This window comes from Myotis daubentonii, chromosome 16 (assembly GCF_963259705.1).
Source record: "Myotis daubentonii chromosome 16, mMyoDau2.1, whole genome shotgun sequence".
Classification (NCBI taxonomy): domain Eukaryota; kingdom Metazoa; phylum Chordata; class Mammalia; order Chiroptera; family Vespertilionidae; genus Myotis; species Myotis daubentonii.
The window spans coordinates 22,852,763-22,869,697 of record NC_081855.1 but is presented as its reverse complement, the minus strand read 5'-3'; the positions used below and the strand labels follow the sequence as shown (position 1 = coordinate 22,869,697).

Sequence of the window (16,935 nt, the reverse complement as noted above, 5' to 3'; positions counted from 1 at the left end):
GGGGGGGTGTCTGTTGTATTTCATCCAGCTTTTCTAGGTGTTTTATAGAAGATGGTTCTTCAGAATACAACCTTAAGCCCACCATTCTACTTGATACCAAAATCTAGGCTTTAATACCTCTCTTTTCTCTGTGTTATACTGTCTTTATTTACTTGTTTTTTAAAATTCTAAGCAAGATTAGCAGTATTTTATTTTTTAAAAATACGTTTTTATTGATCTTTAGAGAGAGGACGGGGAGAAAGATAGAGAGATAAAACATCAATGAGAGAGAAACATTGACAGGCTGCCTCCTGCACAACCCCCACTAGGCACTGAGCCTGCAACCCAGGCATGTGTCTTGATCAGGAATGGAACTGGTGACCTCTTGGTTCCTGGGTTGATGCTCAGCCACTGAGCCCACCAACCAGGCATACTGTCTTAATTTTAGAAATTCAAAGTACCATCTCAAATCACATCCCACAGAGCTCCAAGTAAAAGGCAGGTTGAAGTGTGGACGAGCCCAGCCCCTTGCTGTAGTACCACAGAACTATACTAGCTTCTTCACAAGCAAGGCAACAAAATTTGATTTAAAGTTTTAAGCAGTCAACTGAGCTAATTAAGCTATCCATTGTGGCCTTGATGTACAAATACTCCGAGAAAGACCGTACTAAATTAAATAAACCTTTGTGCCATATGGGGTCTTCCTCCTCAAACATTCAAAGCACATGGGGACTCCTGGAGTCAAAAACAATAAACCCAAAGGCAATATGACTATCCACATGAGGCCCTAGTGCAGTGGTTCTCAACCTCTGGCCCTTTAAATACAGTTCCTCATGTTGTGACCCAACCATAAAATTATTTTCGTTGCTAATTCGTAACTGTAATGTTGCTACTGTTATGAATCGCAATGTAAATATCTGATATGCAGGATGGTCTTAGATGACCCCTATGAAAGGGTCATTCAACCGCCCAAGGGGTCTCGACCCACAGGTTGAGAACCGCTGCCCTAGTGCTTCAACAGTTTGGAAGAAAGGGTGGTTGACACCCTAGGGCTGTGGTCGGCAAACCGCGGCTCTCGAGCCACATGCGGCTCTTTGGCCCCTTGAGTGTGGCTCTCCCACAAAATACCACGTGAGGGCGCGCACGTACAGTGCAATTGAAACTTCGTGGCCCATGCGCAGAAGTCGGTATTTTGTGGAAGAGCCACACTCAAGGGGCCAAAGAGCCGCATGTGGCTCGCGAGCCATGGTTTGCCGAGCCGCTGTTTGCTGACCACTGCCCTAGGGGATTAGGTGGGCGTAGTCTAGGAGAGGACTAAGAAAATGGTGCTAAACTTTTTTTGGCTTCTGTAACTTGTTTCTTGAGCCCATTTTTTCTACAACTCACTTCTACCTCTGTGACTTTCTAAATAAACTTTCTCTTAAAATTTGAAAATAAAAAACAAAAAGAAAAGGTTGATATACTAAAAACAGTTCTTTCTTCAAGTCAGAAACATGACATGTTTCTGAATGTATGCTCCTCTTCCTGTTAGGCAACAATTCACTAAAGCCAAATTCCCTAAGGCCAGACTAGAGAGGATGAGGGGGATGCAGAAGAGTTTGAAGCTTGATATACTATATCAAAGACAAAGAAAGAAAAACTGAACACTTGCCTCAGATATGTTACAATCTTAAGATACAGACCTAGCTGGTTTGGCTGAGTGGATAGAGCGTCAGCCTGCAGATTCTGGGTTCAATTCCGGTCAAGACCACATGCCCAGGTTGCAGGCTCAATCCCCAGTAGGGGGCATGCAGGAGGCAGCCTACCAATGGTTCTCTCTCATCACTGATGTTTCTCTCTCTCACCCTCTCTCTTCCTCTTTGAAACAGGATGGAAAAAAGGACACCTGTCCTAATGAACAATACAGAAATCCACTCATGTTCTTATACCTCCCATCTCATTTTTTCTGTTAACAAAGGGGAAACTGGGGTCTTCACTCTTATTTTCCATACATAGGTTAAAAGTTCTTAACTTATAGTTCAAAGAGTTCTATGCGGGGAAATGTAGAGCTCAAGTAATCACTGTCAGATATGATCAGGGACCCAAAGCACTTTACAGCTTGCCCTGAAGAACAAGTCCAAAACAAAAAATATAAATAAAATGAAAAAAAGACTAAGTCCAAGCCTAAGAACATCAGAGAAGCTTTCCTTGGTTACTCTGAAATGTTATCGTCTATCAAAGGCAAAATGCAAGGTTGAATCAGAGAATGGGAGTTATATAATTAGTACATTTAAAGATATTATGATAATTTTAAACAGTCTACAAAGGCTGCAAAGTAAATTTTAGCACCTGCAATGTACAAGATAAGATTTGTTACTATGCCAGCTTCCAAGGAGCCATGAAACAAAAATCTAAGGTCAAAATCTTAGCTCAAATCCTATCTAATAAAAGAGCAACATGCAAATTAACCATCACTCCATCACTCCACAACAAAGATGGCGGCACCCATAGCAGCCAGGGCAGGACGCTGGCGGCATCACCCCGGCAATGTGGGCCCAGCAGGCAAGTGTGCCCACAGGCAGCACCCAGCAGGTCCCGCTTGGCCGTCACCGTGGTGTGGAGCAGGCAGGCCCCGCAGAGAACAGAGAACCACGGGGAGTGGGACTAAGCCATCAGTAGGACATACCCTGAGGACTTCTGGATTGGAGAGGGTGCAGGTCGGGCTGAGGGACACCCTCCCCCTGTGCACAAATTTCATGCACCAGGCCTCTAGTCTAAGATAAAAAAATAAAAGCTGCCTCTACACAATTCTGCTGTTATTTCCAGAATTTCTTCTTCAAAAATATGCAGCATATCTGCATTGTTTAAAAACTGTCTTAATCAGGATAAATTGGACAAAACAGATAGAATCTGTCTGATTCAGTTACATTCCCCTGGGATACGAGTACCTGACTCACAGAATTATAATATGCAAAGGAATGCCCATACTTTGGTTGTTAACTAGAATTAACCTCTTCTTTCCAGACTCTTCATCTCTACTAGGGAAATCTGGTGGGTGGAAAAGAGGAAATACCTAATAACTTATATTCCAGTGGGGAACTCTGGTCACAGCAAATATACCATGCAGGGAATGTCCATCTGTAAGACAAGGGCAGGTGGTTCTTCAGCACTGTTTTTTAATTTACTGTTTTAAAATACAGAAACCCTTTCTTTAAAAAAAAAAAAAAAATCAATCTGTCATAGCCGGTTTGGCTCAGTGGATGGAGCATCAGCCTATGGGCTTATGGGTCCCAGATTGCATTCCAGTCAGGGGCATGTAAATCGGTTGCAGGCTCCTTCCTGGCCAGGGCCCTGGTGGGGCAAATATGGGAGGCAACCAATCGATCTGTTTCTCTCACATCGATATTTCTCTCTATCTTTCCCTCTCTCCTACTCTCTCTGAAAATCAATGGAAAAATATCCTTGGGTGAGAATTTAAAAAATAATAATCTTAGAGAGACCCTAATATATAATGCAGATAAAAACAGTTACTTTGGTTAAGCAAGACAGGGAACCCACAGCCTTGCATCCTCAGCTTTCCCCTCTCCCCAGGCACCTTCTGGGAACTCTTAGGATAGTGAGAAGTCTTAGTCTGAAGACTGCTAGTCTAATATATTATCTCTAGGATCCTGCCCAATTCTAAAATACAATGATTCTATTGTATGTCAACTACAATTTTTTTAAAAAAAGGAAAGAAAAAAACTCAAAGAACCCTTCCAGAAAATTACATATATATACATACATACATAAAATGTAATGATTCTAATTAATCAATTTTAAGTGTATACTGAATGTCAACTATAATGGAAAATAATTGAAAAACATTCAAGTTAAGTATAAAACTCCACTAAAATGCACCTAGTTGCTCTACAGATCTGGACTTACAATGGGTCATATATACCAATAAATGGTGTTTGTTGTTGTCATTTTTTAAAATATATTTTTAAAAATTTCAGAGGAAGGGAAAGAGACAGAAACATCAATGATGAGAGAATCACTGATCAGCTGCCTCCTGCATGTCCCCACACTGGGGATTGAACCCATAACCCAGACATGTGGCCATCACAGTATCTTTAAGTGACTTAGCGAACCATCACCTCCTCGTTCATAGGTTGACGCTCAACCACTGAGCCATGCTGGACAGGCTGTTGTCTTTTTTTTTTAACCAGAATTTGAAGGTCAGAAAGCCAGAGTCTCCTAATCTTATCTTCCAGCCTCATCTCAATAAGGATGAGGCATAGCTTCTATGAAAATCCAGAAATGGGAAAGGAGAACTGTGCACCTCCCTGCATAGATAGTACAACTGAGGGTATGCTTTCAGTGAACCCACAGAAAACCTGCACTGAGGAGGGCAGCAGCACTATTATAAAACAAAAAGAGCTCTAGACGGTTTTGCTCAGTGGATAGAGCATTGGCCTGCAGACTGAAGAGTCCCGGGTTCGATTCCAGTCAAGGGCATGTACCTGGGTTGCAGGCTTAATCCTCAATAGGGGACATGCAGGAGACAGCCACTGATTCTCATCATTGATGTTTCTATCTCTCTCCCCCTCTCCCTCTCTGAAATCAATAAAAAATGTATTAAAAAAAAAAATGCCGAAACCGGTTTGGCTCAGTGGATAGAGCGTCGGCCTGCGGACTGAAAGGTCCCAGGTTCGATTCCGGTCAAGGGCATGTACCTGGGTTGCGGGCATATCCCCAGTAGGAGATGTGAAGGAGGCAGCTGATCGATGTTTCTCTCTCATCGATGTTTCTAACTCTCTATCTCTCTCCCTTCCTCTCTGTAAAAAATCAATAAAATATATTAAAAAAAAAAAAAAAAAAAGAATCACAGACTGAATTTGAGTATGGTAGAAAAAGCACCAAGGTAGATATGGGTTGATCATATCTCCACTTCCAACTGGTTTGAACAATCCATTCAATCTATCTAAACATCAGGATATCTAAGGTCCTTTCCAACTATAGAATTCTACAATAGTAAACTAACACCATGTTTTTAATCACATAAGATGTTTTAAAGCTATAACTTGGGGTATTTGTTCTAACTCAAAAGAGGCGATCTTCAGCAATCAACATATGTGGCTCAAAACCAATATTCAATCAAAAAAGAAAACTTACTAAAATCATAAACTAGTTTTCTATTTAAATCTCTATTTCACTAGATTTGTGTTTCACAGCAGGACTAGCAGCTCAACCATTTTTGAGCACTAAAGGCTCTAATCAAGGCAGGCATCATTAAAAACAATTCTCTTTCAGAAAGCAAATGCAGCCCTAACCGGTTTGGCTCGGTGGATAGAGCATCGGCCTGCAGACTGAAGGGTCCCGGGTTCGATTCTGGTCAAGGGCATGTACCTTGGTTGTAGGCACATCCCCAGTAGGGGGCGTGCAGGAGGCAGCTGATCGATGTTTCTCTCTCATTGATGTTTCTAACTCTCTATCCCTCTCCCTTCCTCTCTGTAAAAAAATCAATAAAATATATTAAAAAAAAAAAAAAAAAAAGCAAATGTAGCACTGGCTGGCACCAGGGTCCCATGCACCAAAAGGTAGATGGTTCGATTCCCAGTCAGGGCACATTCCCAGTCAGGGCACATGCTGGTTTGGTCCCCGGTTGGGTTGTATAGGGAAGGCAGCTGATCAATGTTTCTCTCTCACATCGATTTTTCTCTCTCCCTCTCCCATCATCGCTCTCTAAAAATCAATAAAAACATATTTTTGAAAAAAGAAAGAACATGAAAATGGAAGGAAAATTAATGTGATATATATTCTCTCCTGGTGTTAGCTAACTTATCCCATGAGTGCTATTACCACACTCCAGTCCAGTGCTAACAAAGTCTGCAATGACTGTCAAGTGTCACATCTGTTGCCTGGTCAGTGTGGCTCAGTGGTTGAGTGTTGACCTATGAACCATGAGGTCATGGTTTGATTCCACATGCCCGGGTTGAGGGCTGGATCCCCAGTAGAGGGTATGCAGAAAGCAGTTGATCAATGATTCTCTCTCATCATTGATGTTTCTCTCTTTCTCTCCCCATCTCCCTTCCTCTCTGAAATCATTAAAAATATATGTATTTTATTTTTTTAAAATATATATTTTATTGATTTTTTACAGAGAGGAAGGGAGAGAGATAGAGAGTTAGAAACATCGATGAGAGAGAAACATTGATCAGCCGCCTCCTGCACATCCCCCACCGGGGATATGCCCGCAACCCAGGTACATGCCCTCGGCCGGAACCGAACCTGGGACCCCTCAGTCCGCAGGCCGACGCTCTATCCACCGAGCCAAACCGGCTTTGGCAAAATATATATATTTTAAAAAGAGCCACACCTGTCATATGCACAGCACCATGTTGGATGTTGCCATCATCTGAACTGAAATAAAAACATGAGGCTAGAAACTTGTTTTCTTCATCCTCCAGACTCTAAGTGGGAAAAAGTGGTGTGGCCTAAACAACATATATTTCACTTTTCTTCAAAGCAGGGACACAATACTTTTAAGTCATAACATGATGTCAAAGAATACACACTTCAAAAACACACATATTCCAGTCAAACCTGTAAGACTCAACCAACCCACCTCCGCAAACACTATCCAGAATGTAAAAGAAAAACTTCAAATCCAGTAATATCAGACTGATACAAATAAATTCTGGCTTATTCTGTGGGCTAACACTCCCCCATTTAGACAGAGGGCAGCTCTTACTCCTCAGTGTATGAACATGACCAAAGAAAACAAAATTTAGGAAAGATGTAAGTTTATAAGAATACACATTTGCCCCTTCTCAGCTAATCTGTGCTCACGTAACTACAGCCTGTGCTTATGAAAGTTACTTCCTTATGTTCAGGTTATAATATCAGGAGACTCTGAAAGATGGGATAGCATGCCACCCCTGTACAAGCTTTTATAATGAACCACTAGCTCTGCATAACTCAGAAAGGGGGAGAGGTAAAGGGGAGGTAGGAAGAAAAGGAAAGGGAGGGAGGAAAGAGAGAAAGCTGTGAATGCTAAAGAGAGGAATAAAGGAATAAGCACAATGATTGGCCAGAGAAGAGGGGCTACCAAGGATAACTATTTACCAGTAAAAGGTAATAATTTATTCCTCAGGAGGAACTAGCTTTTTGTCTGCAAAATGCATTACACAACAAAGACCAGGTAAACTTGCTGCTCCTTGGAATTAATATTTTTGAGTGTATCTTTTGTTTTTTTTTAGTATATCTTTTCACACCTGTACTATGCTTTACTTTTCCTCCTGAATTCTTACTTGAACACAATCAATCAACAGTAAGAATCCCCATGCCCCCAAAGTAAAAACATGAAGTTTCTGTGGAAAAATTCCATGTAAGTGCTCTGACAAGAACCACTTATTACTCAAATCTTTGTGAGCCCACCTTATTTCAGAACAATGATAAAAAGAAAGGAACAGGTTAGAATGTAGATGAGAAAAAAATATTTTAGGTTAATTCCTGTGAATTCAGGTGGTGTTATTAATCAAAGTATGTTTAGTAGACCAATGAGAACATTCAGTTATACAGTTTTAAGCTAATTCATTCCAAAACAGGTTTTCTATAAAAGAGAAAACCCAATTAAATGCCCAAATCAGTACTTAATGGTTCAACATCTACAACATCACAATGCTGGAGCTTGTATTCAGCATTCCTACAAAGCTCTAAGAGGTCTAAAAGGGAGATCCTGTAGCAGATCTCTTCTTTCTATATTTTGCACATTATGTACCTCCAAAGCCAAGGCTGTCTTGTCGTAGGCATTAGGGACTCGCTTCTGGATTACCCTGGCATAAATGGGCCCATTCTGGAGGTTAGGGAGCGGAGTGTTGACGCTGGGTTGGGCATAGGGCCCAGGCTCCGGCCCACCCAGTGGCTGTGGGTGGGAACCCTCCTGGTTACCTCCAATCATAGCCGATACTGAGGCGGGGACAGGTCTATACTTCTCCACGTAAGGGACTGGAATCATCCCCCTCTTGCCTTCCATGTCCTCTGCATTCCACCACTGCTCTTCAGGCTTATCCCGGATTTTCAGGATGTCTCCTTTCTTAAAGGGAAGATCTTCTTCATCATTCCCATTAAAGTCAAAGAGGGCTCGCACATACTCTATCTCCTCCTGCCTGAGATTCACTCCACTACCCTGCCTGGATCTGGAAACTGGTTCTATCAACGTTGTAGTGTCCAAATAGTGTATTTTGTAGAATTCCAGTAAAGCAGGCAATGAATCAAACTCTTGATCTCCTATTCGGAGCCTGGAGGGGCTCACCCCTGGAAAAAAATAGAGCAGGGTATTATTTAAAGATGTATTACACTGGTGATAAAAACACAGATTTTAAACATTTCCCACACACATTTAGTCAATATTTTATCAGAAAAAAAAAATACTGTCTAAAAAAAATAACCCCTTCTCCTCATAGCAAACAAATCATATTTTGTAGCTGAAACATTCCCTGGGAAGAAAGATTCCCACCACCACCTGCAGCAGAGAAGGAACAGGTCATGAAAGACCAAGCCACTCAGGACAGGCTCTCATACTGGATCGAAGACAGCTACACGGAGACCTGCTGTTCATTCTCCCAAAATGTTCTGTTATTATCCCATTTACATAGTAGCGTAATGTTCAAGGTTTTGTTGCAATATTTTCTTCAACCCCAGGGAATGTAGCAATCTCTCCTTTTTCATAGGTCCCAGCAGCTATTCCAGAAAGAGGTGGAGAGAACTTGGTATTTATCTACACTCAACTCATACATTTGTTCTCCTCACATCTAGAATGTACAACTTGGAAGAGAAAGTTTTAAGACTGATTGCTGAGCTGGCCAGGTATGTCAGTCGGTTAGTGCTGTCTACAGGACTGATTCCATGTCAGGACAACAGAGAAGAATCAACCAATGAGCCCTAGCCACTTTGGCTCAGGGGATAGAGCATTAGGCCCTCGAACTGAAGGGTCCTGGGTTCCATTCAAGTCAAGGACAACCTTGGTTGCAGGCTTGATCCGAGGCCCTGGTCCAGGCATGAGGGAGGCAACCAGTCGATGTGTTTCTCACATGGATGTTTCTTCCTGTTTCTCCCCCTCCCTTCCACTCTCTCTAAAAATTAATGGGAAAAATATCCTCAGGTGAGGATTAATGAAAGTAAACAAATGAATAAATAAAAATCCCTTAAAAAAAAAATCAACCAATGAATGCATGGATGGGTGGAACAACGAACAGATGTTTCTCTCGTCTTTCCGCTCTATAGTCAATTTTAAAACTGATTGCTGGCCCTGGCCGGTTTGGCTCAGTGGATGGAGCGTCGGCCTGTGAACTGAAGGGTCCCGGGTTCGATTCTGGTGAGGGGCATATGCCCGGGTTGTGGGCTCGATCCCCAGTTGGGTTACTTGTGGGGGGCAGCCGATCCATGATTCTCTCTCTCTCCCTCTCCCTTCCTCTCTGAAATTAATAAAAATATTTTAAAAAAAAACTGATTGCTGATATCAACGTCAACTATGACAGCCAAAAAAAAAGCTTCATTTGGCAAAAAGACAAAAGGAGTCTAAACAAAAACGAAGAAACTGCTTAAAAATCAATACCTAAGGCCTTCGCTTAAATATAACATGGAAACTGGACTATTCCCTTAGGACAGTGGTTGGCAAACTGGGGCTTGCAAGCCACATGCGGCTCTTTGGCCCCTTGAGTGTGGCTCTTCCACAAAATACCGACTTTTGCGCATGGGCCACGAAGTTTCGATCGCACTGTACGTGCGCACCTGCACATGTTGAAGAGCCACACTCAAGGGGCCAAAAGAGCCGAATGTGGCTCACGAGCCACGGTTTGCCAACCACTGCCTTAGAAGAAACAGGTCATAAAAAAAGTAAACAAGGATGCATTGGGGGAAAAATAAAGAGGCGTTAAAATCCTCAACCTCTGATGACACACTGAGGAACCAAGACAAAGGACATATTAGAAATGCTTAACATTTGTAATATGCAAATGTGTGTGGCCTTAGACACAGGGCCAACTTCAGAATGTATTCCCTCTCTATTGAGTTCTAGAATTAAATAATAATAAATGAACATATGTCAGTTCAAATAAGAAACAGTTTTGTGTTTTAATACTCACCTGAGGATATGTTTTCATTGAGCTTAGAGAGGGGGAGGGAGAAACATCGATGGGTTGCCTTCCGCATGCACCCTGACTGGGAATCCAATCCACAATCTAGGTATGTGCCCTGACCAGGAATCCAACCCACAACCCTTCGGTGCATAGGATGATGTTCCGATCACTGAGCAACACCAGCCAGGGTGAAACAGTTTTCTTTTTCTTATTTTAGATTTTTCTTTTTTTTTAAAATATATTTTTATTAATTTTTTACAGAGAGGAGAGGGATAGAGAGCTAGAAACACTGATGAGAGAGAAACATCGACCAGCTGCCTCCTGCACATCTCCTACTGGGGATGTGCCCGCAACCAAGGTACATGCCCTTGACCGGAATCGAACCCGGGACCCTTCAGTCCGCAGGCCGATGCTCTATCCACTGAGCCAAACCGGTTTGGCTTTTCTTTTTTTATTTCAGAGAGGAAGGAAGGAGAGAGAGAAACATCAATGATGTGACAGAATCATTGATAGGCCGCCTCCTGCACACCCCACATTGGGGATTGAGTCCACAACCTTAGCATGTACAGTGATCAGGAATTGAACCGTGACCTCCTGGTTCATAGGTCCACGCTCAACCACTTAGCCACGCTGGCTGGGCTTCTTTTTTTCTTAAGATTTTTAGACAGAATGGAAGGGATGGAGAGAGGGAAACATCCATCAGAGAGACATATCTATTGGTTGCCTACCACTCTTGCCTGGGCCTAGGAACCTGCAACAGAGGTACGTGCCCATGACAGGGAATGGAACTCATGACCCTTTGGTCCGAGGGCTGACACTCTAACCACTGAAGAAACCAGCTAGAGCAGAGAAACAGTTTTCTAATGAGGAATACAAACTTTTAACTTACATTCTGCTGAGCACCAAAATATCAAATCATATATTAGATTTAAACATTTTAAAAAATGTATTGATTCCAGAAAGAAAAAGGGAAACATTGATTTGTTGTTCCATTTATTTTTAAGTTTTCGTAGTGCAGTTTGGTCAATTTTTTTTTTTATTGTGGTGAGATACACATAACAGTCACCATTTTAACCATTTAAAAAATGTTTATTGATTTTTTAGAGAGGGAGAGGGAGAAACATCAATGTGAGAAACATCGATCTGTTGCCTTCCATATGCATCCTGACCTGGGATCAAACCCGCAACCTAGGCATGTGCCCTAACCAGGAATTGAAACAGCGATCTTTTGGTGCATGGATGAGCCACACTGACGAGGGCCCCATTTTTCTTCTTCTTCTTCTTTTTTTAATATATTTTTATTGATTTCAGAGAGGAGGGGAGAGGGAGAGAGAGATAGAAACATCAATGATGAGAATCCTTGATTGGCTGCCTCCTGAACACCCCCCACTGGGGATGTACCCGCAACCAAGGTACATGCCCTCGACCGGAATTGAACCCAGGACCCTTCAGTCCGCAGGCCGACGCTCTATCCACTGAGCCAAACCAGCCAGGGCTCTTCTTTCTTTTTTTAAGAGACAGACAGACCGACACAGATTTGTTGTTCCACTTATTTATGCATCCATTGGTTGCTTATTGTATGTACCCTGACTGGAGACCGAACCTGGAACCTTGACTTATCAGGAGGACACTCTAACCAACTGAGCTTACCCAGGCAGGGCCCTTTACTGGATTTTTTACCTTTTGGTTTCCTGATAATAGCTCTACAGACAATTGTTTTTTGATTTTTATAATTTCCCATCTTCTTCAAAAACATGATTTTTAAAAATTGATCTTAGAGAGGGAGGAAGGGAAGGGGGGAGGGAGCTAAAGGAAGAGGGAGGAAGGAAGAAAGATTGGTTGCCTCCCACATGCACCCCAACTAGGGATTAAACCCACAACCTGGGCATGTGCCCTGATCAGGAATCAAACCGCCACCCTTGGTGTACAGGACAAAGTTCCAACCAACTGAGCCACATCAGAGCCAGGGCAAGAACATGACTTTTACTGGATATAAAGTATTCTCAACATTTCCCTAGTGCAAATGATGCTGTTATTAGCATTTTTGTTCTTATTAATGAATATTTTATTACTTCCTTAGAATACAACAACTTAAAACACAAATTACTTCCTTAGGATAAACAACTTAAAATGCAACTGTGGGATCAAATGGTAAGAACATTATGGTTTGCCCAGCTGGCTTGGCTCAGTGGTTCAGCGTCTTGGCTCAGTGGCTGAGCATTGACCTGTGAACCAGGAGGCTGCGGCTCAATTCTCAGTCGGAGCACATGCCCGGGTTGCAGGCTCAATCCCCAGTGAGGGGTGTGCAGGGTGTGCAGGAGGTAGCAGATCAGTGATTCTCTATTATCCTTGATTTTTCTATCTACCTCTCCCTTCCTCTCTGAGATCAATAAAAATATCTATTTTTTAAAAATTAAGGTTTATGCTGTCAAATTGGCCTCCAAAAAAATTTGCACAATTTTACACTCCCACAGGTGGTCTGAGTTCCCATTTTCCCATGTCCTTATCAAAACAGCATTTTAAAAATCACTGCCAATTTAATAAGATAAATATTATGTCTTTTTAAATATCGTTGTTTGCTTTTCATGTTTTTTGACTATTTGTACTTCTTTCGTTAAAGTTACTTAAATCCTTTTTAAGGAAAATTGGACAATCTACCCTCTCCACTTATATTAACAATGACCCACCCATCCAAAAGCCATAGCGATTAATGCTGTGAAACAGAAACACTGTGGTAGTCCAGATGTCTAAATTAATTCACCACTTTAAAAATGAGACCCAACTGTTTTGTTCAACGTCAGAAAATATTTCTTCCAGAATGACCAGAAAAACTATACTTAACTTTCTCTACTGGGGAGAGGTGAAAAGATGACCTTTGGAAGTTAGCCAAAAGTCCTCAATACAGAATGAATACTGATGAGTGCTTTCTCTTTTCATCCAAATGAATAAGACCAATACATAATTTGAAGGAGAGTTGCATATTTCTTACATTACCAAAGTCCACCTGTGGAATTCATGGCTGTAGGCTAAAGCAAGTTAATAGCCCACACTCAGTAATGCTGGCTGTCTAACTAAGATGATGAAACACATGCCCAGACCCAGGACTGTCCATCTATGACAAATACAGGCACTAGCAGAATGTAATCACAATAGTTCCAAATGCAGGACTGGAGACATGATTTTGGTTGTGAACATACCAGAGCATGGTGGTGGTGCTGCATTCTGGAGTTTCTCATCACTGAAGTAGATCACCAATGAGAAATTACTGCCATTCAAATTGGGCAGGCAAGGAGATGCATGGCTACCTTGCCTATCACCACTAAGCTAATTCAGTGATTCTTCAGGCCAGATGAACTACATAAGGACAAGGTCAGTTATGAGCTCCAAGGAGACCAACTTAGCATGCTGGATAAAGCCTCCAAGGCAGAGTGGTAGGGAGAACCCTCACAATAGCTAAGGGCCCATGGTCTAGAACAGGGGTGGGCAAACTTTTTGACTCGAGGGCCACAATGGGTTCTTAAACTGGACCGGAGGGCTGGAACAAAAGCATGGATGGAGTGTTTGTGTGAACTAATATAAATTCAAAGTAAACATCATTACATAAAAGGGTACGGTCTTTTTTTTTTTTTTTTAGTTTTATTCATTTCACGGGCCGTAGTTTGCCCACGGCTGGTCTAGAAAATGGTCCTAATAACACCTGGGGAGAAAAACTCCCTTGCTAGAGTAGAGCAACAGCCAAATGGTTTTCACTAGTTGTCTTTTTGGGACAGTAGTTGGCAGATAGTAAGTGCTCAGTAAGTGTTAGATATTTTTTTTAATCCTTACCTGAAGATACACTTTTATTGATTTTTAGGGGAAGAGGGAGAGAAAAACACGATCCACTGTGTCCCCACCCCCTGCACACCCAGACTGGGGGTCACCCTGAAACCCAGGCACGTGCCTTGACCAAGAATCAAACCTGCAACCATTTGGTGTATGGGACAACAATACAACCAACTGAGCCACTCGTCCAAGACAGTAAGTGTTAGATATTATTCTCAATGAACGTAACTTTAAAGTGAGGGAAAGAGCCCTAGCCGGTTTGGCTCAGTAGATAGAGCGTCAGCCTGTGGACTGAAAGGTCCCGGGTTGATTCCAGCCAAGGACACATGCTCCGGTTGCAGGCTTGATTCTCTCTCATCATTGATGTTTCTCTCTCTCCCTTCCTCTCTGAAATCAATTAAAATATATATATATATATATCAACACTAATAAAAGAGAAAAATGGTAATTGGCGTACGAGCTACCCTTTTCATTGGCTAATCAGGGCTATATGCAAATTAACTGCCAACTAAGATTGGCAGTTAACTGACAACTAAGATTGGCAGTTAACTGACAACAAGATGGCGGTTAATTTGCATATGTAGGCACAATGCAGGGAGGCGAAAGGGAAAGCAGGAAGAAGCCCCCTGCCACTGACAGTGATCGGAAACCCAGGGGGGAGCTAAGAGCTGGGGGGCAGGGCAAAGGCGGCCCTGGGGCCGCCTTTGCCCTGCCCCCCAGCCATGATCGGAGAATCAGGTGCCTTTTCCGCCCTGGCCAGTGACAGCAGGAAGTAGGGGTGGAGCCAGCGATGGGAGCTGGGCACGGTCGAAGCTGGCAGTCCCAGGAGCTAGGGGTCCCTTGCCTGAGCCTAAAGCGAAGCCCACGATCGCGGGGCCGCTGCAGCTGCAGGTCCCCGCTGCCGGGGCCGGACACCTCAGCCAGAGGCGTCAGGCCTGGGCAAGGGGCCGATCCTGCGATTGGAGGGTGATGGGGGTCGACGCCTGAGGGCTCCCAGTATGTGAGAGCGGGCAGGCTGGGCTGAGGGACACTCCCCCACACACACACCCAGTGCACGAATTTCGTGCACCGGGCCCCTAGTATGTGTGTGTGTGTGTGTGTGTGTGTGTATATATATATATATATATATTATTTTTTTTTTTTAAAGTGAGGGAAAGAAGTTAAATGAAAGTCTGTTCCCAGCTTTAAGAAGCTCACAGAATCGAACCTGCAACCATTTGGTGTATGGGACAACAATCCAACCAACTGAGCTACTCGGCCAAGGCAGTAAGTGTTAGACATTATTCTTTTTTTTATTATTATTGCTTAAAGTATTACAAAGAGTATTACGTATGTCTCCTTTTTTTCTTTTCTCCCCCTGACCTTCCCTACCCTCCAGTGTTAGACATTATTCTTAATGAACATAACTTTAAAGTGAGGGAAAGAGGTTAAATGAAAATCTGTTCCCAGCTTTAAGAAGCTCACAGCGTAGCTGGGGATACATAAAAGCGTGTGGTTGGTGAGCAAGAAGCAAAGCAGCATGTCTTAAGAAGACATGCTTGTTCACCCCCGTTCAACTGGAGATGTGTTCTTACAAAAATAAAATAAAATTTTGCCCCTAGCTGGTGTTCTCAGTGGTTAGAGCATCAACCCATGGACTGAAGAAGGGTCCCAGGTTCAATTCTGGTGAGGGGCACATACCTTAGTTGCGGGCTTCATCCCCAATCCAGTTGGAGCATGTGTGAGAGGCAACCAATCAATGTCACATTGATGTTTCGTTGTTTCTATCCCTCCCTTCCACTGTCAGAAAAATCAATGGAAAAATATCTTCAGGTGAGGATTAGCAAACCATGTTCTCAGATACAACAAAATCACAATGAAAAAACAGCTCTGGCCACTCCTAAACATTTGCAAGGTATCCTTTTAACTCTAAGAACGAAAGCAACCACTCCGTCATCCATTGTTATGGCTCTAACTAGAGGCCTGGTGCATGAATTTGTGCATGGGCAGGGCTGGCCAGGGGAGGGGGCTGTGAGAGGTTGGCCAGCCGCCCTTCCCCCACCCCCGTCAAACTCTGGGCTGAACTCCCAGTCACAATCCCAGTCAAGGGGACAATTTGCATATTAGGCTTTTATTATATAGGCTATTGCACTAGCCCAAGTGAAATTTGCATGTGTGTGTGTGTGTGTGTGTATTGTTAGGGTTTTTTTTTGGGGGGGGGGGGGGGGCGCGGCAGGGTTTAGAAGAATAAGACCACTAAGCCAAGTCCCTTATAAAGATCAGTGTGAGAATTATGAAAAGAAAAACTGGAAGCTCATCTTCCATAAAGATAGGGAGTTGGTTCAATTAATTTCTTGTTCAAATGTTTCATGGTGTAAACTGGGTCCAATATGTGTGTTGTTGTTTTTTAGCTTGACAATCCCAATGGTCACAGAAATGCAAGTTAAGCACCAAGGGAAATCTTCCACATTACCTATAAATTATTTATCTGTTCTAATTCCACAGAGAAATACCTGTTTTTGTGTATTGCTAGAGCAGTTAGAATCAGCCGTGGGCAAACTACGGCCCACGGGCCGAATGCGGCCCGTTTGAAATGAATAAAACTAAAAAAAGAAAAAAAGACCGTACCCTTTTATGTAATGATGTTTACTTTGAATTTATATTAGTTCACACAAACACTCCATCCATGCTTTTGTTCCGGCCCTCCGGTCCAGTTTAAGAACCCATTGTGGCCCTCGAGTCAAAAAGTTTGCCCACCCCTGAGTTAGATATATGTGAAATCAAGCTTTGTTGGTCCAAACTCCAGACGGAAAGGGAGGGGAACAGAATATACATAAGTCATAGATAAGCTCTAACCTCACCACAACTGCGTGTCTAGCTTCTTTTCCTTTTTTTAGAGGGGGGAGGGGGAGTAAAAGCTTGTTGATCAAGAAGATAGACGAACTAATTCTCAGATCCATCTTAAGAGAGTCTGGAAATCAAGCATCATTTTATTCTCAAGGGAATGGAGGACGGGGGAGGCAAGGGGTAAGTACTGCCTTAGACATAGGTAGGC

General features: G+C 42.8%; 1 protein-coding gene across 3 annotated transcripts in view; it reads right to left on the bottom strand.

The window, feature by feature from the left end:
- Positions 1-16,935, bottom strand: part of CRK (CRK proto-oncogene, adaptor protein) — a 31,804-nt gene that overhangs the window by 7,593 nt on the left and 7,276 nt on the right. The window contains exons 1-2 of one of the 3 annotated variants that reach the window (XM_059669209.1): positions 10,086-10,267; positions 7,721-8,256 (exon numbers count right to left, since the gene is read on the bottom strand). In XM_059669209.1, the coding sequence (XP_059525192.1) occupies positions 7,721-8,256; positions 10,086-10,230 (681 nt within the window). In that variant the 5' untranslated portion in view covers positions 10,231-10,267. Of the gene's footprint in view, positions 1-7,720; positions 8,257-10,085; positions 10,268-16,935 lie in introns of those variants that run through there. The other 2 variants (XM_059669208.1, XM_059669211.1) reach the window with 2 other exon arrangements.